Here is a 24,746-nt window from a genome sequence, read left to right on the forward strand (position 1 = left end):
AATACAATAAAATGTATAATTACAGACATAGAGTGAATTTTGTCATCATTACCCACAGAATATCAGATATCTATTACTCAGGCTAAACTGAGATCTACTGATAAGTTGATGGATTTTGCACAAGTATGTTTTGTCACTTTTGGTCAACCCAAAACTTCTGAAATTCATGCTGCACGAATCTCTAAATAATACTAAAAGTATGAATTGCAGGTGGGAGAAGAGTTTCAGGACCCTGGGATATGGTAATATCGACCCAGTATCACTGGATTCCACCATGGAATCATGTTGTCAATGCGTCTAGTCTCGCACTCTGGCAAGAAGAGGAGAAGCAGGAAGGAAGTCAGGTAAGTATTAGTTTTTTTTTAATTCATAGTTTAGAAAGTATCTTGAGATGGGTTAGGGTCTGGGGGGACATCAAGAAAAGCCCATCCATTGCTGGGGGTCACATCAATTGTTGGGAGGGGCGGGGTGGGCATCAATTACTGAGTGGCTGTGGAGTACATAAATTTCTGGGAGGGCTGTGGGGCACATACATTGGTGGGATTCGACTTGGGGGTAGCAATTACTGGAAGGTGTGGGGGCGGCATCCATTGTTGAGGAGGCTGCAGAGGACATGAATTGCTGGGGGGCTTTGGGGAACAATAATTGCTGGAGGATGAGACATCAATTGCTGGGGTGCCTGCGGAGGACGTCCTTTGCTCAGGGTGGGGGTGCAGGTTAATCAATTACAGGGAGGGGTTGGGAGGACATCAATTAGTGTGGAGGCTGTTGGGGACATCCATATTTGAGATGGCTGCATTGGACATTAATTGCTTGGGGGATTTGGGGGACATCAATTTAGTGGGGGTCGCGGATCGCACTATTGTCGGACTGTTCTCCGTTTTTGGGATTTGTGCAGAACTTGGCCAGGTATTTAACAGGTGTCTGCATTGGGATTGTGTCGCATGCGATCGGTTTTTGACGCAGCTGTGCTGGCTTACATGCAACAGAAATGACGATCCAACTGATTCGGACTGAGCGCGGGATTTAACTTTCAAATTGTGTTGCAAGATGAAGCACTTACATACACCAGGAAGAACTCCAGCGGACCTTCGCGGGGAAGCGACACATGCAGGATATCTGGCGCACGATCTTAGTGAATCGCGGCACAGTGCATTATCGTTGGACAATGCACTTTCAGTAAACTCTGCGGAACGGTTAAGTAAATGTGCCCCTATATTATGAGAATTAATTAGTGTGGGAGAATTATTCAGTGGTGGACATTATATACTGGGGGCTGTGGGAATAATATACACTGGTCGATGTGGGAATAATCTATACCAGGTGCTATTGGAACATATACTGGGGTCGTGGGAACATTATATACTGGGGCTGTGAGGGACATCATATAATAGGGGCTTTGGAAACATTATTTACTAGGTGCTATGGGAAAATTATATACTGGGGACTGTAAGGGACATTACATAGTGGGGGCTGTGGGGGACATTATATACTGGGTGCAGTGGAGGACATTACTTACTGGGAGCTGTGGGGGCAGTATATACTAGAGGCTGTGAGGAACATTACATACTGGAAGCTGTGGGGGGCATTATATACTGGAGGCTGTGAGGGACATTGGGGATCATTTACTGAGGGTCGCGGAGTGCACTTTTGTTGGGCTGTTCACCTTTTTCAGGGAATTGCACATCTTGGACAGGAATTTAACAGCGATTCAGGATGACAGATTTCAGACGGGAGATGTGGAAGGAGTTCGGGATGCGCATGGTGGGAGGAAGACGAAGCTTATAGGCCATGAGGTTGATGCGCTTCAACATCTCAAATGGACCCAGGAAACGAGGACCAAGTTTGTAACTGGGAATCTTCAGTCTGGCATACCAGACCTGCATTTTTTGTCAGCCTGAGTCTTGGTTCGAGAAGTCGCCTGAAGTAGGGAAAGATAAGTCTGCTCCCAGATGGACTTAATATCTTGAACCAACTCTTCCAGGACATGAACATCAGAAGGTACAAAGAGCGGTAGAGGAGGGCGTGGGTGTTGTCCATAGACAATGAAGAAGGGAGTGAAGATGGCAGATCCAGAATCCAAGGAATCTTAGGAAAACTCTGGAGGAGGATCCGTAACAAAGCCCATGGCTATGTGAGTCCATGGGCAACTGGGTATTGGCAATGACAGGAGGAGTCCTGCTGGCTTGAGACGTATCAATTGTTACGGGCACAGGAAGTGCAGGAACTCACAAAATCTCATACATCCTTGACCAGATCTGGCCACTAGTAGAAACAAGATATGAGAGCGACAGATCTCTGCACCCCAGGGTGACAAGCCACATGAGGGAAATGTCTCCAAGTTAGTATCCTCTTCCGAAGAGCAGGTCGGACATAGGTCTTGCCAGGAGGAAGCTGTCATAGGTCCATAGGAGCAAAGGTGGACTTCAGGAGAAAGCTTCTTCAGCTTCTGTAGGCCAGAGTTTTGGATCAGCGTTTTTCTTAGTCAGTGCCACAATTGGAGACACAAGATAGGAATAAGTATGAATTGCAGGTAGTAGTTAGTGAAGCCCAGGAATCTCTGGATAGCACAAAGTCCTACTGGGTGAGGCCACTGAAGTACCGCAGACAACTTTGTGGGAATATAGAGATTTGGGAGAGGCGTTGCTGCTCATGCCTCCCCTCTCCATTGAAAGCTGAGCAGCACAGTCCCAAATCCAGAGAGGGATAAGAACTAAAAACCTATAAAAAGACTATGCAAAAATTGTTACCAAGAAATGAAAGGATCAAAAAACCCAATTCAATCCATTATTTCAATATCATTAATTCATTAAAAAAAAATTTTTCATAGTCACTTGGACTTAAAAACGCCGATTAAAAAGTAGAATACAAATATGTAGTACAGATAATGGTCCTACATACAGAAAGATAAGTATGAAATACATGAATTAAATTATGACCAAGCAGTCGGAATAATGCCATATAAAGTGACAGCGCTACATTAAATTATAAATCTATGGGGTTCTGTGGTTATTTTCTGGTCTTTAGGCCCCATGCACACGACCGTATAAAAACGGCCCCATGCATTCCAATGAGCAATGCGGCCACCCATGTACATGGATGTATTGTCCCCCGTACCGTAAGTGAGCCGCATAAAAATATAGAGCATCTCCTATTTTGCACCGTATTTCCATTCCGTAGGCCCATAGAAGTCAATGGGAACGTATAAAATACGGGCTAAATACATGCTGCATATGGCTGTGCACCGTATGCTCCCGTACATACGTGCAGTATCCAGAACCAGTGGGAGGTGGATTCTGTCAGCCAGCCAATAGCCAGCCATCATCTGCCGGCCCACCGTATTTTATACAGATACGGTATGGATACGGTGCAATACATTGCCATACTGTTGCAATATGTCCCATATTTACGGCCAGAATAGAGCCGTATATACAGAACATGAAAGACCATACGGTCGTGTGCATGAGGCCTTAGTGCAATATGCAATCTGGTTGTTATTTGTTCATAATTGAAATTTTTTTTATTGAATTAATAAAATTGAAACAGTGGATTGAATTGGGGTTTTTGATACTTTCATGTGTTGGTAAGAATTTTTGTATAGTCTATTTATAGGTATTTAGTGTTTGATGATTTGGGCATATAATAATAATATATTTCCGAATTTTTGGTTATTATTATTATAGGAACTGCTCTTTCTCTTTCGGGGTGGCCACCAGGCTCGGTCAAGGTGTGGGGGACATTGTGGGCACATTGTACCGTGACCGGGTGTAATAGAAGTCAATGGTGGTTGTGATCTTCATAAACAGTTGTGTGCACGTAGCCTTTGTTTTATATTGTCCTGTGTCCTCCCCGACCAGGGAGTTTTATGGAGACTCGAAGAGAAAAAATGGATCCAGAACAACCGAATAAATGATAAAATCCGGAAATCTTTTTTTAAGTCTTCATTCAATCAAAAAATCCTTGGTCATCCTTGGTGCGTTGTTACTCGTGGCCAATATTTGCCACGGCTGGTAAATTTGTACATATGGTACAAAGAAAGCTCCACCGATAACATTTTATTGGCCAGATTGGAACATAGAAACCAAAGAAAAAAGTTTTTTGGTGCAACTTTTTTTGTCTAAAGACTAGATATGTATAAACTATGGGGACAATTGCTTACGAGCCCAGAAGAAAAGGAAACAATTATGATTTCAGTATAATTACCAGAATGTTCCTTAGAGTAATAGAACATTAAATGTTAAACACACATTCCCCAGAGAAGTCATCTAACAATATCCACATATATATATAACCGTGGTACAGGCTGGTGGGATGGAGACTGGCAGTCATCCAGGCACGTCACTGTCACTCCAACAATCATAAAAGGTAAGGAGATCCAATGTCCTTCTGATTTCTCTTCTCTCACACTCTTTCATCTTCTATATCGTATCTTCTTCTCAAAAATTTCCATATTTTTGTAAAGTATCTGCACATTTTCACGATTTCTTCTCCGTGTATCTCCATGGGTTTTGATGACCTTCGCTCTCCTACTAACTCAATTGTTTTCCTACTTTCCTTCTCTTAATGTAACTACATGACTGTTTTTCTTTCTATCTACTTTATCTCCATAACTTGAGAAGACTTTTTCTCTTTGTTGTCCTACATCCTCATGTTATCTGTATGATGTACATGTGTCTATGCACAGGATTGTTGGTGACTTTCTTCTTCTACATTACTACGTCCTTTTGATCTGCTTATTCTCATATCTTATTAATTACATGATTCTAATCATCGTATATATCTACATGTTGGGGCTGATATATCATGTCTTCTGTGCCAATATTGTGGCATGAAACAATTGCAACTCCTGATCGGAGGCCACAACTAATTTCCTGTTTTACACACAAAAAAATGGGTATGGCAGAGAACAAGATGCCCCTGGAACCCTACCGGGGACATGTATCACTCCTATTGCTTCATTTTTCTTTTTTTTTGTGCGACTTTTTGTGCTTTGCGACTTTTTAGGTGTAGAATCAAGCAGTGCACCAAAGTTGTCCCCCCTCAAGGATTTAGTGCAGTTGCCGTATTTATCTTTGTAGCCCAGATGTTTGTTCAACTTGGGCAACTTTTGGGCTTGGAATTGTCCCATTCTTACGCCTAATAAGTCCCAAAACAGAGCGCTCTAGACCCAGACTTACTTTTGGTAAACTACTATTAGGGACTAAAAAGTCTCACACTTCAAAAAGTCTCAAAAGTGAGACTAGACAGGCAACTCATCACATGAATCACAAAGGGATAAAAACTAAAGATACATCACAATGATGAAGTAGCCGACTTCAGGAAACTTGAAAAAGTGGCTGCCGAAAAACTCTGATACATGTTCCCCTAAGAATGGCAAATAAAGCTCTTATTCCGGAATGTTGTGCACAGGGAGCACCGATGATCAACTTTGGTGCACAACCTGCCAACCTCAATATATCAGCTCCACTGTCTTTTCTTTATGTACTTAACCCCTTCCTGCTGATGACCTTTTTCGATTTTAAGTTTCCACTTTTTGTTCCCCCCCTTCAAAAACCCATAAATTTTATATTTTTCCATGTACTCAGGGCTTGTTTTCTGTGTAACAAATTGAAATCCCTAGTGTCACCATTAAATATTCCATGTTGTGTACTGGGAAGCTGGGAAAAAATTCCAGATACAGTGAAATTGACAAAAAAAATGTATACGAGTTATTTTTTGTGGTCTCTGTTTTTACAGCTTTTTGTGTGCTCCAAATATATTTGTGCTCTATATTCTTTGGTTTGGTATGATCATTGAAATACCACATTTGTATAGGTTTTATTAAGTCTTAATAGATTTTAAAAAATGAAAACCTTTTGTATGGAAACAAATGTCTTTGTTTTTCCATATTCTGGCGCTAATAACTTTTTCATCCTTCGTTGTATGGACCCGTGTAAAGAATTTATTTTTTCAAGTCAAGCTTATGTTTTCAATGGGGATTGTAGACTCTTGATATTTTTTTATAAAATTTTTGAAGCATTGAAAAACGGTGAAAATTTATTGATTCAAGCATTTTGGCATTTTGTCTGTTACAGGGTTCACCGGCAGGGGCAATCATTTTTGTAATGGGATAGATTAGGACATGTGGGATGTTTATGATTTTCTTTGTTCATTAGGGGAATGGTTTGAACTTTTTGTTTTTTAGTTGTATTATTTTTTTTAAAACTTTTCTTCTTTTATTGTTTATTAAGCTCCTAGGGTGGCTCTACAAAAAGTAGCAACGTACCTTCCTCAGCGTCTATTAACACACTCTTCCTCTACACTTCGTCTACACTCTTCCTAGCTTTCTTTGAATAATCTTAATATATTCTAGACTGTCTTCTAGGTCCTATATCCTTTCTATATACCTCAACACTTTTTTAGGGTTTTTTCCACTTTTTTGGTGCCCATTATATAGCCATAGTATAGTTCATCAACATCAGATCATTGTCAGTTCAACACTCAGACCCAGATGATGACCTGGCCCCCGATGATGACCTGGCCCCCGGAACACTAAGAATGGCAGAAATTATGTAGCCCATTTCTCTGTTTTTGAAAAATTGATTCCCCTTTAATCTCTTATTGATTACCTACCCTATAGACATGTTATGAATAGATCCCCTTAATGCTCTCTTTCTATGTCTCAAAATCTATTAAATATTGTATTATCTGTCTTTATTTCTGTGTCTCATTTATTTTATTGGTATCAAAGGCTTTTTGTTACCCTCTTTGAAACTTTGTTAAAGTATTCAAGGTTATTGTCTTTATTTGTGAGTCTTCCATGTACGGTCTTCTATAATTGTCCATGACCTTCCTCATACTTCTCACCAGGTCATCATGTTGAAATTTCTCGATCGTCCTAATATTTTGTACATGGTCATGTTGGTATCTGCTAACCTTCCTTCTTCTGTTCCTCAGCATGGTCCTGGGCATTATAATCTACATCTCTATAACGCACCTACATGTTTGCTTCGGTCAGTCTCCTGTTTGCAGCCTCCTCAGTCCTCTTAAGACCGGGTATTTGCAAGATGGGGATATTGTACTTGGGGGATTTTTCCCTATGCACACATCATATGAGGATCAGAAATTGTCATTTACTGAAAAAATCAAGCCCCTCAGTTGCAATTCGTAAGTCCCCGTCTACGTTACTGTTAACTTCTATTGGGTTTATTATTGTATATTGACATATTTCACTATTGTATGGACTTTCTTTGACAATAAGTAGGTTTTTATTGTTTTCTGTATATATTTAATTTTTAAAAATGTTTTATACTTTTTCATTTGGTCATCATTTGGCCATCTAAGTATCACATCGTCTTCAGGAGAAGCGATATTTTTAAAGGGGTTGTCCGGTGGTTGGAAAACAAGTCTACTTTCTTCCAAAAACAGCGCCACACCTGACCATATTTTGTGTCGGGATTGTAGCTCAGTTGTTAAATGGAGCTTAGTTTCAATACCACACACTTGGGTGAAAGCAGCCATATCGTCTCGATTTACAAAAAATATGAAGAAAAATAGTATAATTGTTGATAAGTAGAATTAAGATTCTAAAAAATATCCATACCATCATTCTCTGATTTTATAATCTCTGTATATGTATAAATACATATGAATACACATTTTGTTAACTATATATTCTTATATATTAAGATTTTTATGCATGCTTATATATTTTATATTTTTTTTATGTATTAAATATCATTTGATAAAAGTTAACAAATATAAAAAATATAGTACATATACATAAGAATGTATCTACCACCTGCAATTTCCCTCGTTCAGCACTGGAGAGTACCGTATATATACTCGTGTATAAGCCAAGTTTTTCAGCACAAAAAATGTGCTGAAAAACGTCCCCTCGGCTTATACACGAGTCTATTACAAAAAAAAAATTACCCACTTAAAAAAAAATAAACTTAAATACTCACCCTCCGATGTCGGCGCGGCTCCCCGATGTCGGCGCGGCTTACCGATGTCCTCGATGTCAGCGCGCCCCGTCTTCTTTCTTCTCCGCGACTCTTCTCTCTTCTTTCCTCCGGCATGGACGCGGCCATGTTTTCTCCGTGGCCGCGCATACTATGACGTCAGCAGTGGCCGCGTCATAATATGCGCATGCCAGAAGAAAGAAGAGAGAAGAGCCGCGGAGAAGAAAGAAGATGGGGCGCGCTGACATCGAGGACATCGGTAAGCCGCGCCGACATCGGGGAGCCGCGCTGACATTGGAGGGTGAGTATTTAAGTTTATTTTTTAAGGGCCATGGGGGCAGACTACTAGGGGCTGCTGAATACTACTAGGGGCTGCTGTATACTACTAGGGGCTTGCTGTATACTACTAGGGGCTGCTGAATACTACTAGGGGCTGCTGTATACTACTAGGGGCTTGCTGTATACTACTAGGGGCTTGCTGTATACTACTTGGGGCTTGCTGTATACTACTAGGGGCTTGCTGTATACTACTAGGGGCTTGCTGTATACTACTAGGGGCTTGCTGTATACTACTTGGGGCTTGCTGTATACTACTAGGGGCTGCTGTATACTACTGGTGGCTGATGTATACTACTAGGGGCTGCTGTATACTACTGGTGGCTGATGTATACTACTAGGGGCTGCTGTATACTACTGGTGGCTGATGTATACTACTAGGGGCTGCTGTATACTACTAGGGGCTGCTGTATACTACTAGGGGCTTGCTGTATACTACTAGGGGCTGCTGTATACTACTAGGGGCTGCTGTATACTACTAGGGGCTTGCTGTATACTACTAGGGGCTTGCTGTATACTACTAGGGGCTGCTGTATACTACTGGTGGCTGATGTATACTACTAGGGGCTGCTGTATACTACTGGTGGCTGATGTATACTACTAGGGGCTGCTGTATACTACTAGGGGCTTGCTGTATACTACTAGGGGCTTGCTGTATACTACTTCATAGTATCATAGTATATAAGGCTGGAAGGAGACGCAAGTCCATCAAGTCCAACCTTCAAGAATTAAATAAATGTTTTATCCCCATAACCCGTGATATTTTTTCTCTCCAGAAAGGCATCCAGGCCTCTCTTGAACATGTACATAGAGTCGGCCATAACAACCTCCTGCGGCAGAGAGTTCCATAGTCTCACTGCTCTTACAGTAAAGAACCTTTGTCTATGGTGATGGTAGAATCTCCTCTCCTCTAGGTGTAGAGGATGCCCCCTGTCTATGGTGATGGTAGAACCTCCTCTCCTCTAGGTGTAGAGAATGCCCCCTGTCTATGGTGATGGTAGAACCGCCTCTCCTCTAGGTGTAGAGGATACCTCCTGTCTATGGTGATGGTAGAATCGCCTCTCCTCTAGGCGTAGAGGATGCCCCCTGTCTATGGTGATGGTAGAACCTCCTCTCCTCTAGGTGTAGAGGATGCCCCCTGTCTATGGTGATGGTAGAATCGCCTCTCCTCTAGGCGTAGAGGATGCCCCCTGTCTATGGTGATGGTAGAACCTCCTCTCCTCTAGGTGTAGAGGATGCCCCCTGTCTATGGTGATGGTAGAACCTCCTCTCCTCTAGGTGTAGAGGATGCCCCCTGTCTATGGTGATGGTAGAACCGCCTCTCCTCTAGGCGTAGAGGATGCCCCCTTGTCCTGGTCACAGGCCGAGGTATAAAAAGATCTTTGGAGAGATCCTTGCACTGTCCGTTCAGGTATTTGTACATTGTAATGAGGTCTCCCCTCAGTCGTCTTTTTTCTAAACTGAATAGTCCCAAATTTTGTAATCTGTCATTGTATTCTAGTCCCCCCATTCCCCTAATAATCCTGGTTGCTCTCCTCTGCACCCGTTCCAGCTCTACTATATCCTTTTTATATACTGGTGCCCAAAACTGTCCACAATATTCCATGTGTGGTCTGACCAGGGATTTGTATAAGGGCAGAACTATGTCTTTATCATGAGAATCTATTCCTCTCTTGATACATCCCATTATTTTATTTGCTTTAGCAGCAGCCGCCTGGCTCTGGTCACTAAAATTAAGTTTACCATCCACCAATACCCCCAAGTCCTTTTCAGCCTCAGTTTTACTACTGTATACTACTAGGGGCTTGCTGTATACTACTAGGGGCTTGCTGTATTCCCACCCTTGGCTTATACTCGAGTCAGTAGTTTTTCCCAGTTTTGGTGGTAAAATTAGGGGTCTCGGCTTATAGTCGGGTCGGCTTATACTCGAGTATATACGGTAATAAAAAAAATTTATAAATATGAACACACTGATGTAATATCTACTGTTTCTGACATATATTAAAAATATTTTAATAGATTTTTAGATATATTAATATTATTTTGAAGCATTAGTTTTTATGGGAAAAAATACTATACATTTAATGTAACAGTAGGGCCATTTCATGAAGGCGAGAAGTTAAAAATGAACACATGCCCCAATTTTGCTCTTTTAGAACACGAGATCAGTTTTTTTTTAGAATAGTTTGAGGAATTGTAATTGAAAGGCCAAAAATAAATGTTTTGATGTTGGGAATCCTCAATCCCTTACTGTATCTCTGCCTTATACATTAACACCAGTTTAATCCTTGGCTGTCCTCGGCTCTACACTAGTGTAGGTTTTTAGTGGACCATCAATTAAGTAAAACAAATATCGGGATCTATAGTCGGCTGTTGGTCAAATCTTACAGCAAGAAAAGAGATGTCATTACACCAATATTCAATTTTGCTTCTTTCAAATTTTGACAATAATTTGCCAGGGAATTCCTTTATTTTTATGTGGTCGTCAACCTTTTTTTGAAATATGAATTGTGAGTAATTCCCCATCCATTTTGAGTTGACTTTCTCTTTTCCACAACACGTTTTCCTGAATTTGCCAAAAATTTTGCAAAAACTCTTGTGTGCCAACAACCTTTGCAAATTGATTTTAGAAGGTTAAAAGAAAATATCTACCATATACAGGCGGTCCCCGGGTTACGTACAAGATAGGGTCTGGAGGTTCGTTCTTAAGTTGAATTTGTATGTAAGTCGAAACTGTATATTTTATAATTGTAGCTCCAGACAAAAAAATTTTTGGCCCCAGTGACAATTGGAGTTTAAACATTTTTTGCTGTAATGGGACTAAGGATTATCAATAAAGCTTCATTACAGATACCTCACAGCTGATCATTACAATCTGGGACTATAGTAAAGTATCCAGAAAGCTTCACCAGAGGTCAGAGGGGTCTCTCTGTAACTATGGGTTGTCTGTAAGTCGGGTGTCCTTAAGTAGGGGACCGCCTGTATACTCCAGTATAAGCCAAAGTACCTAATTTTAACACAAAAAAACCATTGATTGAGTATAAGCCTTGAGTAGGACATGCATTGGTCCCAGCCTGTTCCCAGTTTAGAGCCAGTGCATGCCCCCCATCTCCAGTATATAGCCTGCACCCCCTGTAGCCAGTATACAGCTTGCAGCCCCTCCCCCCTGATGACGGCGCACACACTAGAATGTCAGCGAGCCGCTGACTCCCCAGCTCAAGCGACGGCACAGCACAGAGAGAGGGAACCGGAGCCAGAACATCGATGGCTGGAAAAGGACCTACCGAGAGGGCGTCGGAATGTGATTACACATAGACTCGAGTATAAGCCAAGTTCGAGTTTTTCAGCACATTTTTTGTTCTGATAGACTAGGTTTATACTCCAATATATACTTATTCTTTGATTTTCAATTTGTGGACATTTATCTTTCTACTTAGACACATCAGATTTGGTTTCCGCAATTTGTAAAACCTGAGTACTAACCAAAATCTGTAAAAATTGTAATAGTGGAGTTTACTTAATATAGCACAGAATCAAAAATGGACCATATTATTAAGGGGTTAATCCAACTTAAACAAATCAGATTTTTTACAAATTGTAATACTTTTATATCAGAATTGATTATTTCAGCATGAGTTTTAGGTGAAAATCTAGTCAAAATAATTTTAGTGTATGTTATAGATATATCAAGAAGATTACAATAGTGGATTACAAAAGTCTGTAACCACCATTGATGCCTAAAATGAAATGGTTTTTAGGTCAACCTCCTTTGCTTCGGCCCACTGAATCTTTATGTCTATACCAAAGGTCCATAAATTCCTGAATCAAAATTTGAGTTGGCTTTTTAAAGATTTGATCACTAAATAATGGAATTAAGGGCTAGTCTAAGCTGAGATATCTTATCAGTGACCTCTTGACATGTATCTTTGACCTGTTGACTGGATTTACCTTTGATATACTTATCTAAAAAATAAATTCATGTAATAAATATTTCTCCTCCCTTCTTTCTTCACTCAGGTTCAGCACTGTTTCCTACAGCTGGATGCAAAGCATGATATTTGCCATTAAAGAGATAAATACCGATGATTCTTTGCTTCCGAATGTATCTCTGGGCTATCTTATGTTTGACACATGTGCACGCTCTTCGGAATCTCTCTGGGGAACTTTTTGGACTCTGTCTGGAGAGGAACGTCCCATTCTAAACTACCAGTGTAACCAGAAGGTTCCTCTTGCAATCGTTGGAGATGCCCTTTCATTACATTCTTTAGCAATGGCTACCATTTTAGGGACATATATGTTCCCTCAGGTAAATATATTCTTAGACCTTGTCTGTGGTCTACACTAGGATTTCAAGATCAGTCTTCCCAATTTCCTTCATAATCTTTTTCCAGGGCATTCTTCCCCAAAAATGTTACCTACTTACAAAACACATAGGGGCAAATTTACTTACCCGGTCCTGTCGCGATCCCCAAACCAAACGGTCTGATGAAGATGAAGTCCGGCGCGATTCACGTAGCTCGTGCACCCGATTTCCTGCATGTGTCGCTTCCCCACTGAGGTCCACCAGAGTTCACCTTCTTCTTCCAAGTGCCTGTAAGTGCATGTCTTGCGACACAGTTTGGATTTTAAATCACACGCTCAGTCCAAATCTGTCGGTTTGTCCGACAACCACGGCCCCGATTCGCGTTGCAAAATCCGATCGTAGATGCCAAAAACCCCTGTTAAATGCGGTGCAACATGGAAATCGTCGGGAAACCCAATGAAAATGCGGTCCGCGGACCCTTAGAAACGAGCGCCATATTATTGTGGTATCTTGAATAATGTATTTCATTATTTACTTTTTTCTGTTGACCCTCCATCTGTAAAATGTACTTTTTCATTTTCTCCTATAGGTTAGCTACTTGTCATCCCTAGCCTCTCTTAATAACCGTTTTTTGTATCCATCATTCTTCCGCACCATTCCTAATGACAACAGACAAGCCAGAGCATTGGCTGCACTTGTTTCCTACATGGGCTGGAACTGGGTTGGTTTACTGTCTATAAATGAAGACTATGGTATTTTTGGTTCTCAACTTCTCAAGGAGGAGCTCCAAAAACTCGGAGTATGCCTCGCGTATCATGAAACTTTTGGCCAAACAACTTCTCTTCAGAAACTGAACTACATTGCAGATTTGGTCATCCAGTCATCAGCTAAGGTTGTTATAATATTTTCCCGAGATCCTTATGTTCATCCTTTAATGGAACTTCTTTTAGAGAGAGACAACAACAAGCGGATTTGGCTTGGTACTGAAGGATGGTCAAATTCCCCTTATCTGGCCACAAAAAAGTTTAGTAAAATAATGACGGGGACGATTGCTCTGTGTTTGCATGAGATGGGCGTCACAGGCTTAAAGGAATATCAACTAGCTCTTCGACCTTCAACCTCACTTCCTCAAGACATTTTCATTGAAACTTTTTGGGAAATAGTGAATGATTGCCATTGGACAAGCAAAAGCAGTGCTGCAGAAAACACCACAGTGAGGTGCACGGGGGAGGAGAAATTGACTAAATTTAGGAACAATGTCTACGAATTTGATGAATTTGACTTTAGGGTACACTATTTGGTGTATAATGCAATGTTTTCTGTGGCCCATGCCTTGCACAATCTAATCTGTTCATCTAGACAAGACCAACCTGGAAAATGTGGAGTTCAAAAAGCAATATCTCCTAGGCAGGTAGGTTTTGAATGTTGTCTCTGCTAAATATTCTGCAAAGGATATTCTGTCTAAAATGTCGTATATAGTCACCCATACGACATATGGATTAGTGGTAAGTGGCTCCAAACTATGGCAGAACGAGAGCTTCTAAAGCAAGTCAGAGCCTGGTTAGGAGTAAAATAAAGCTGACCACTTACAATTTTTACAAAATAATTGCACAATTCACTATTTGGTGGTGGATTTTTCTATAAATGAGGCAAAACAATACAATTATAGTGTTCTACCATTGTCCATTCTTTTAGGTAGATGTAATATCTGTGCCGGCATCATCATCAATCAACAAGGTGTAGCTGAGAATATTTACTAGGGTTAACACAGGTCTAATACATCCTAGTAGCATTGATTAATTATGCACCACACCCAGTAGTCTCCTTTCTGATTCGCCAACCTTTAGCCCAGTGTGATGGCCAGAACACATTGGGGCTCATTTACTAAGGGTCTGAACGCAGCACTTTCGGCGGGTTTCCCGAATATTTCCGATTTGCGCCGAATTGCCCTGGGATTTTGGCGCACGCAATCGGATTGTGTTGCATCGGCGCCGGCTTTCACGCGACAGAAATCGGGGGATGTGGCCAGCGGACAACCAGATGGATTCACAAGATCAGCACTCACATGCACCGGGGCGAAGAAGGTGAACTCCGGCGGACCTCGGCACAGCAGCGACACCTGCTGGATATCGGTCGCATGACCTTAGTGAATCCCGGCAGACCCGAATCCTCTTCGGACAACGTGCCGCGAGATCGCGACAGGACTGGGTAAGTAAATGTGCCCCATTGTTTTAACCAGGATTCTGGCATCACATAAAAGTTTGTGTCTATCTCAGTGCTCTTATAGATCGCACTTGACCGAGATTGAGTGTATTTTGTCTGCTTATATCTGGTATCTTCTGACCCTTTGGCTTGTCTTTATGGTTACCCTTTTATCTATCGATTTTGTACTTTATTGTCCTCTAGATTTCTGACTTGGTTCTGGTGACTTTTCTTATCTGTTTGTCTTGTCCTTGTCTGTTGTCATAACTTGGAGTTAAGTAGAGACTGTCGCCCAGTTACACACCACTATCTAGGTTGGTCTCTAATAAGTAGGTAGGGATGGTCTGGTGGGTTCAGTTTTAGGGTTCACAGCCCATGTCCATCTTTTTGTTCCCAGTATGCACCTTATAGTAGATTTACAGTATTGCAAAGCACTTGAGGACTGAATTTAGTGTGAAAGCCTACTAATTTGCAATAAAAATTGAGAACAATCTGGATGAACATAATTTATAAACCCATGGGTTTGAAGGTTGGATATTCTAGCAAGAAATACAGAAAATTGAGAACCTACACTTTTTGTATTCTATATAAACTATATAAAATTCTATATAAACTGATGTTTTCAGCTTGCTATAGTACAACATGAGCCCGAGTAACTTTATATGAGCCTGGAGGAATGGAGGTTTTTTGACCTCCTTTATGTTACACATAAGAAGAAGCTAAGTTAGGTGTGGTTTTGCAAGCTGATTTAACTTTGTCAAAGGTCCATCTAGAAAAATTGAGTTTACAAGTGAGTCAATAGAAATGAATGATTGTGTTTATACTTACGTTGCAGATAGTCCGTGCTTTACAAACTATCTATTTCACAAACCCAATGGGCGAAGACATGTACTTTGATACTAGTGGAAACCCACCAACGAACTACGATGTGATGAACTGGCACAGGAATACAGATGGATCCATTAACTTGGTGAAGGTTGGACGCTACATTTTACGAGGGTCTGAAGAGTTGAGCATTAATCTCACAGCAATCAGGTGGATCACAGGAGGACAAGAGGTATAGTATCTAATGTAGGACCTAAACACATTGAAGATCCCTGGAGAGCCTCTTTGGTAATTTCTTTACTTTTAACCTCTAGATACCTGATTCTGTGTGCTCAGAAAGCTGCTCTCCAGGATTCCGAAAGGCTGCACAAAATGGACAACCAATGTGTTGCTTTGACTGTATTCCATGTTCAGAAGGTGAAATATCTGATCAAATAGGTAGGTTTCATCTGGACTGGGCCTCCCTATACTAAAAATGTAGATAAGACTGTGGGTTTATTCACCTCTTCCATCCACCATTACAGATTATGTGCTTATTTATGTCTATCACTCTATAGTCATGGCAAATAAGGTTGTTTGGGATTCCTTCATGACGTGTCCAGAACCAAAAACAAAGTCCGAATGCTGAAAAACCTTTACTCTCCAGCACTCATCTTTAGAATTTCATATCTTAGAGTCATGTTAAGAGCCAAAGTTATACTAGAGGATACTAGGAATCAAATACCTGTTTTGGTGTTGGTGATGAGTTGATTGGATGCATAAGACCATAAATAGGTAATGAGAACCTAACCAATCGAGTTATTCAAAAAACAGGAAATAATTTGCTTTGGTGGCACAACCCTCATTAATATGTTATCCACTGGTTGCATACATTGCCGCTTTGGTTCATGGTATAGCATTTAACCTCTTAATGCTCATACAGCTATGGGGGTTGCTGCATATTGCAGCAAACACCCACCACTAACCCTTTGATTGCAGTCAAAAAACAGTGATGCCTTGGCACGCCATCTTATTTTTGATTGTCGATCCCGATGATGTAATTGTAAGAGAGAGAGAGCTCCCTCCTGGAAAAGGCAGTATCCTCCCTGCTCTGCCCACACCATACTCCTCTCCATCACCAGCACCCCTCTTACGGTATTTTTTCTCAAAATGTGCATTCTGTGAGTTTTGAAGCGCCGTGCCATCCTTTTCTCGAGCCTTCTACATCACGTCACCATCGTTCCAGGCTCCAGGCCCCAAGTTGAACGTGGCTATCAAGGATTGGCTGCTATACTCACACCTCATTCAAGGTTTTTGTCTATTCTTGGGTGAGAGTGCTGATTTATAATTTGGTTCTACCAGAGTTTAAGTTGTACTACACTAGGGTTTCCCTTTGTTTACTGCATCTGTACTATGCTGGTTTTGGGCTTACGGATGATTTCCTAGCCCCTCATCCCAGGGTTTTTTGAATGATGGTGTAGTTGGGGAGCGGTGATCATTGCCATAACAACATCGGGTCTTTGTAAGACCGGAGGCTGCATGACTTTTGCAGATTCGTTACAATGTGCCATTGGCACACTGTAATGAATCATTTGTAATAAAGCTATATAGTACAGTAGTATTGCAGTATATGGTAGGAGCAATCAGACACTCTAGGGCTAAAGTACCTAAACCTATAAATTCAAATCACCCCCTTTCCCTAGAACAATTATGCAATTTTATATCATATAAAAAATTTAATAAAAAGTGATAAAAAGATTGCACACTCCTCAAAATGATAGCATTGAAAATTACAGCTTATCTTGCAAAAAATCAGATCCACAGCTCCATACACCAAAGTATTAAAAAATTTATTAGCGTCAAGAGATGGCGCAACAAAATGTATTTTTTTTTAGTGCACAATTCTTTTATTCTTTAAAATGTAAGAAAACACAATAAACACAATGGGGCTCATTTACTAAGTGCTCCGCGGCCGCACTTTCGGCGGGTTTCCCGACTTTTTTAGTTTTGCGCCCGTATTCCGCAAGAATTTTGGCGCACGCAATCAGATTTCGGCACAGTTGCGACAGAAATCGGGGGCATGGCCAACGGAAAACCCGACGGATTCTGAAAAACCGCGCAATTTTAAAAAACGAATTGTGTCGCAAAATCAAGCACTCACATGCACCGAGAAGAACCAGGTGAACTCTGGCGGACCTCGGCGCAGCAGCGACAGCTGGTGGACATCGGGCACACGACCTTAGTGAATCGCCGGAAGACCCAAATCCTCGTCGGAGAACATGCCGCTGGATCACGACAGGACCGGGTAAGTAAATCTGCCCCAATAAATTTGGTATCAATGTGATTGTGCTGAACCAATGAATAAAGCAGACGTCACTATTCATAATTCCAGCCATTAGACCAGTAGCTTGCCAGAGGCATTCTGCTCTGGTTCATCTCATAGAGGCAGAACCCCACTAGTGATGTCCATGTTCCATGATGTCATATTGATGACCACAGTAATCACTTTACACATTGGATATAACATTCTTTAATTTTCTACAAACAGTAACACTAATAAAAAATTCACAGTTAATACCCATGGGCTCCTCTCTATTAACACTCTAACACTCTATTAGAGTGGCTACAAAAAGAATTCTGCAGAACCCTTAACCTGCGTAGCTATTATAGCAGTGTATGAATTTGCATTGGAACTGTGCAATTCTTCATTTCACCAGTGGTGGAGTAGTATGGAAATTAAACTGGGGCGTTTTTGCTGGTCCTTCCAAAGATTAAAGATTATCATTGTTGTTCCAAGTATCTGTACACCCCATGGTTAGCTAATTTTTGGCAGTGGACATCTCCTATTCTCTGGGTTATTAATATGAGATTGGTGTGTACAACGCCTCGCAACCATTTTTGAGTCATTCTCATCAATCTTCCTGTTCCATTCTCAGTTGCTGAGATGCTGAGAATGGTTCATCTGTAGGGACTGTGGGTGTTGTACCCCCACCAAGCAAATAGTGAATTCCTATCCTATGGACTTAATCTTATTTTCTTTCTAGATTCTAGTAACTGTTTTTTGTGTCCGGAAGAAATGTGGCCAAACAAAAATAACACTGTGTGTATCCCAAAAATAGTAGAGTTTTTGTCCTACTTGGAACCGCTTGGAATCACTTTGACCACCACGACCATCCTCTGCTCACTCATCACTGTCAGCATATTATATGTGTTCATAAAGTACAAAGACACTGCCATAGTCAAAGCCAACAACCGAGACCTCACCTACCTACTCCTCACTTGTCTGTCTTTAAGTTTTTTGTGTCCACTACTTTTTATTGGGGAACCTCAAAAACTCACCTGTCGCTTCCGCCAAGGAGCCTTTGGTATTATCTTCGCTCTCAGTATTTCATGTGTCTTGGCCAAGACTATCATGGTGGTCATCGCTTTCAGAGCTACCAAACCAGGAAGTAACATGAGGTCATGGATGGGTCCCAAAGTTCCAGCCTCAACCACTTCTCTGTGCACCTCCATCCAGATTTGTATCTGCGTCTACTGGATGCTGCAATGTCCTCCATTCCCTGAAAGAAACATGAAGATCAAAAAGGCAGTCATTATCTTCCAGTGCAACGAATGTTCAGATACCCTGTTGTGGTGCATGCTGGGATACATGGCATTTTTGGCTTGTATTAGCTTTTTCATTGCATTTCTGGCCCGAAAGTTGCCGGACAGCTTTAATGAGGCCAAGTGGATCACGTTCTCAATGTTAATCTTCTTGAGTGTCTGGATTTCCTTTGTTCCAGCCTATCTCAGCACTCAAGGAAAGTTTATGGTGGCTGTAGAAGTTTTTGGGATCTTATCTTCCAATGCAGGGATTGTAGGTTGTATTTTTATCCCTAAATGTTATATTATATTATTTAAACCAGAACTGAACACTCGACAGAATCTACTGGGTAAAAGTGTCACCAAGAAGACGTAGGAATTTATTTTACTCCATGGACATAAACTGTAAATACAATCGCTGAAACATTTAGCATTGGTAACATATATTATAAATTTATATAAATTATTTTGTTTCTATCTACTCTCCTTGATTATGAGGGTTCTCATCTTGTCTACTCTCTAGTATCAGCATATAGTGACCTACGTCACAGTAGCCTTTTGAGCATTGGGGCATGAGAACATCGGTGACATCATCTTTCAACTTGACATCAGAAATCTAAAGAATCTTATCTGAGTTCCATAGTAGGATAATGAAGAAAGTAGAAATGAGATATAGAAATAGAACTACTCTGTTAATCCACATCCCCTTCTGGTTTATCTATAATTTCACATGATTTACCCTGCCCACTCTCACGCTGTGCTGGAGGGACGGACCCGTTGATTCTAGTTGACCATTTTTGCTTTTATGTTTTGTAATCAATGTGATTTATTGCAACCGTGAATATGATGATGGATTGTTGTTATAAATTGTTAAAAAATTGAATAAAGACCAAGTGAAACTGAAATATCAGTGTCCGGCTTCAGGGGTATTGGATAACCAATGGCGTTAGCCAACAACTGGGACCGGAGTCTAAGTGGCACCTGGTCTTCACCAGAGCCTGCAGCATAGCGGGTTGGATTTGCTGCGGCGTGGTACCACCAGGTCATATAAGCTCAACAGAAGAAAGATGATGTAATAAATGACCAAAAAAAGAAAAATCTTTAGTAAATATTATGCAACGCACACAAAAGATAAAACCACTTAAAAAAATGGAACAGGTATGTTACAACAGACACTGAGCACCTTACAGTAGAAAGCAGGGCTTCAGTTGTACTCCCCTAAATTCTGCCCATACAATTGTGAAGAAAATAATCCTATAACTAAATGCAGAAAAACAACCACCTCAAAAGAGTCCAAATGCAAATGACCCTAAAGATATACACAATAATGATGCTGTAACTATGTATGAAAGTAACCACACTGAAGGGGGAAACAAAAACACAACACAGGTAGCAGAATCTCATGGGTGGTGGGAGGCAGAGTGGTACCACCAGGTCTTTCCACAGGTGTGACTTTGTCCGTGGTGGCAGCCAAGGAGAGGTACAGAGTCAGAAGGCATGAGTTCGTGGTCGGGGACAGGCATGAGGTCAAGACCGGCGACAAAGGTTCAGGGTCAGAGGCAGAGCAGAAGGTCAGGGCTGGCAGTGGAGGAGCGTAAACGGGAACAGGTCCGGGGTCACAACAGGAGATCAAAACGCAGATATATGGCAAAGGAATAAGCTTTCACTTAGCCATATAGCACAAAGATCTGGCAGGGAATGCTGGGAGAGGCCGGCTTTTGTTGCAATCCAGGAAATGGCCAGCGCTAATCAGCGGTGCGCTGGCCCTTTAAATCTACGAGCGATAAGGGTCGTGGGAGCACCCGTGACAATTAGCTCCGGAGCCTAAAGTGTAATGCTGTGCAGACTAAGATAAAAGATGCAAGACCCTTAGCATTTACACAATACACAGTCATGAGAAAAGGAAAGTCCACCCTATTTGAATTCTATAACCTTGTGGAACACCTACGACCTATAGGAACAAATCCCACCAGATCATTATGCAGAAGCAATGCGTTAGCAGCTTAGGGCCCCCAATGAAGCAGAAGGTAGTCCAGCTCAAACCACGAGTAGAACGCTGAGTGTTGGAGAGCACGGGTCCTCGCCCCAGACGAGTAGAATCCACAAAGCCAAGAAAATGATCCAGCTCAAATCCAAGTGGGTAACAGCATAAAATAATTTCTTTATTTAGTCCATTTTTAAAAGAGACATGGGAACAGCAAAGAAATCCAACGCGTTTCAGACGCTCACGGCGTCCTTAGTCATGGATAATATAACATTTCACAATGGTGGTATTTAACAAGAAAATCATGTCATGTGACAAATAAGCCCTCCTCCGTAGAAAAGGGAAGTGCAATTAGGAAGGCCAACAGCTGGTGTGAGTATATCAACGTCATGGGGCTGTGCGGCCAATCCATATCCCCAAGGGGAGTGGTCAAATGGTCAGGCCCGGCGGCAAACAACGTCACCATGGCAACCATCAACCACTCCGCTACGAAATGAGAGACTACGAAGAAACAATGTCGCATGAGGAACAATCAACAAGGTAAGTTTGATCGTAAAAATGGGATCAGGATATCCGAGGGAGATTACTGATAGCGAATGCACCACATGCGACATTGAGATTATGAAAATAGACATGAAGACATTTAATAAGAAAAACATATAAGACATATGTAATAAAACCAATCATTATCTGACTGAAGTAGAACAGGCTTCATAGGAAGGAAGCAGAATACAATCTTAGTATGATGGGATGCATAAAGAGAGAGAAGAAAAGAAATTAATAATGGAGCATAATTTCATTTCTAATGTTCATGCCAAAAGGTGACATGGAGTTCAGTTGCATAATCCAGAAAGCCTCACGATCTAGTAGCAATCTCCTGATGTCACCTCCTCTTTTGGGGACTGTGACTTTTTCTATCGCAAAAGCTGTAAAATTACAAGTGCGTTTCTGGTGAGTATTTCTGAAATGAGTTGATGCTCCACTTATATTACGTGAGTCTGATCCTGAGATGTCATTCAGGTGCTCCAAAATTCTAGTTTTAAATTTACGTATGGTGCAACCAACATAAAGAATGTTGCATTCAATGCATTTTATGACATAAACAACATTGTAGCTATTGCATGTTAAATGATGTTTAATGTGATAGATGTTCTTGTGTAAAGTGTCATAAAATGACTTCGTAGGTTTAATGTATGTGCAACATTTGCAACGTTTTGAACTGCAACGGAAAAAACCTAGGTTCTGTAACCAGGTTCTCTGAGAGTGTTGTTCACTTATCATTGAGGGAGAGAGAATATTGCCTAAGGTGCAACCTCTGCGTGCAACGAATTTACAACCATCTTTAAGAATGTGTTCGATTTTGTTGTCATCAAGTAAGAGAGGGAGATGTTTTGAGACTATATGTTTTATGTCCTGAAATTGTAAGCTGTGCTGGAGGGAAAGTACCGGTGTCTTTGTAAATTTGGTAATGGTATTGCTATGTTGTTCGCGATTAAGTAAGGAATTGTGGTTTTTATTGTTGGCAATGCGTTTAGCTCTATCGAGTGACCACTCAGGGTCAGAATCGTGCACTTTCATCGGGATTCACAACAGTTTCCAATTTGCGCCGAATTGCCCTGGGATTTTGGCGCAAGCGATAGGATTTTGGCGCATCGGCGCCCGGATTTCACGAGACAGAAATCGGGGGGGCTTGGCCGTTTGACAACCCAACGGATTTGGAAAAAACATGGAATTTAAAAAAGAATTTGTGTTGCAAGATCAGCACTTACATGCACCGAGGAGAAGAAGGTGAACGCCGGCGGACCTCGGCGCAGCAGCGGCACCTGGCGGACCTCTAGCCTGGGGTGACGGACCAGCTTGTTTACAGTAAATTGAAAGAGAGAAGGGAGGGCACACACCAAGTAGTTGGATTCCAAAGGGTAGATTTTGGTTGTGAACATCTGATGCATCTAATCTCAAGGTGCCCAGATCTTGGGACTACATTAGCATTCTTCTTCTACCACATTTTTGGAGATTGCACAATGATTAGGCTTATCTTTGTTCTTCTGTGTTGAAAAGACATTGCAACGCCCCAAAAGAAGCCATACAGGGTCGGGCGAGAACGTGTAGCTGGTGACCCATGTTGGAGTTTTATATGCGCATTTTTATCACTCTTTTATGAGTATGTTTTTAATCTAAATAAATACTTAGTGTTAAACTGTACTACGTTATCTGCGGGTGAAGTTCTTCCAGAGATCTACCGCAACATATGTTGGATACAGAGGAGGTCACAGGAAAAAGGCAGGAGTGTTGGTCTGAATAGCGGTATATTCTTATCAGAGGATTCAGGAATTTGTGCTGGAGGAGTGTGAACTACTCTATTTTGTGAGGGACATAGTGGAAGAAGAAGGACACACGGAAGCAAAAGAATCGGGAGCTCCGGTCAGAACTTATTTTCTATGTTTTACAATTTGGGTTTACTGGATCAACCCTTGACTGTTTGTAGCTCCACGAGAGAGGTGTGCCGCACATGGCTGTTATTGCTGGATTCTTTGGATTTTAAAAATGTTGGGTTGTCATAAAAACCAGGAGTAACAATAAAGCTTCATTACAGACGCCTGTGATCACTGTTACAGCTGATTATTGTAGCCTAAGGCTAAAGTACAGTAAATTACCAACATCCAAAGGTCTGTTTGTAACTAGGGGTCGTCTGTAAGTTGGGTGTTCTTAAGTAGGGGACCGTCTGTACTAGTGAAAAATATGTTATGTGACTTTTTATCTTGTTAATAGAAAAGATAAAGAATAAACTAACATGAATGAGATAACTTTATATGCCTTATTTATGGCTTTCCATTGCTTGGCAGTGTAGTTGTCACGGGGGCTCCCGTGACCCGAGTGCACTCGCGCTCCTCTATGTGCCCCCCGATCCCCAGTCACGGCTCCCACGTCCCCACGATCCAGCACTGGCTGATAATTGCCGCTGGCCAGCTGCCATTTCTGACAAATACTCAGCCCCTTCCTGTCTTCCCTGTCGGATCTTTGTGCTATATGCCTCTGAGAAAGCTTGTATTGTTGCCCTGTGCCTGTTTACTGATTTCCCGTTGTGACCCCAGCTCTGTTACCGTTTACACTCCTTTGCTGCCTGCCCTGACCTCTTGCCTGTCCCCGAATACGTACCTGTCTTCTGTTTTTGTACCTGGCCTTGGCTGCCACCACGGACATGTCGCACCTGTGGAACGACCTGGTGGTACCACGCTGCAGCAAGTCCAACCCACTTTGCAGCGGGCTCTGGTGAAAACCGGTTGCCACTTAGATTCCGGTCCCAGGTGTCGGCTTATGTCAACTTCCACGGCGGTCCAGTGGGTCCACTACCCCTGGAGCCTGACAGCAGTAAGGTAACTTGGGAATGGTGGGGTTTGATATTGATACCCCCTCAGCCACATTCCTCATAATCCACTACCCCCGTTATTCCCCTATCTCTGATCTAACATACAAACATTGCTGATGCTTCTCTACTCCTTTCCATCTGCAAGAAGCCTCCGTGTGGTTCATGTGTGACTTCCTCTTCTAGTCTTTTCCTGTTTCTATGTATTAATAAACAAGTGATCAAACA

General features: G+C 41.6%; 1 protein-coding gene across 1 annotated transcript; it reads left to right on the forward strand.

The window, feature by feature from the left end:
• The first annotated feature begins 282 nt into the window (after positions 1–282).
• On the forward strand, positions 283–19,546 carry LOC140128580 (extracellular calcium-sensing receptor-like). Its single transcript, XM_072150278.1, has 6 exons — positions 283–344; positions 12,297–12,585; positions 13,172–13,993; positions 15,620–15,841; positions 15,924–16,047; positions 18,633–19,546. Exons 1-6 carry the CDS (start codon positions 283–285, stop codon positions 19,544–19,546), a joined length of 2,433 nt encoding a protein of 810 aa, XP_072006379.1.
• The last annotated feature ends 5,200 nt before the right edge of the window (positions 19,547–24,746 follow it).

Source organism: Engystomops pustulosus, chromosome 4, assembly GCF_040894005.1.
Source record: "Engystomops pustulosus chromosome 4, aEngPut4.maternal, whole genome shotgun sequence".
In the NCBI taxonomy this organism is placed as follows: Eukaryota; Metazoa; Chordata; class Amphibia; order Anura; family Leptodactylidae; genus Engystomops; species Engystomops pustulosus.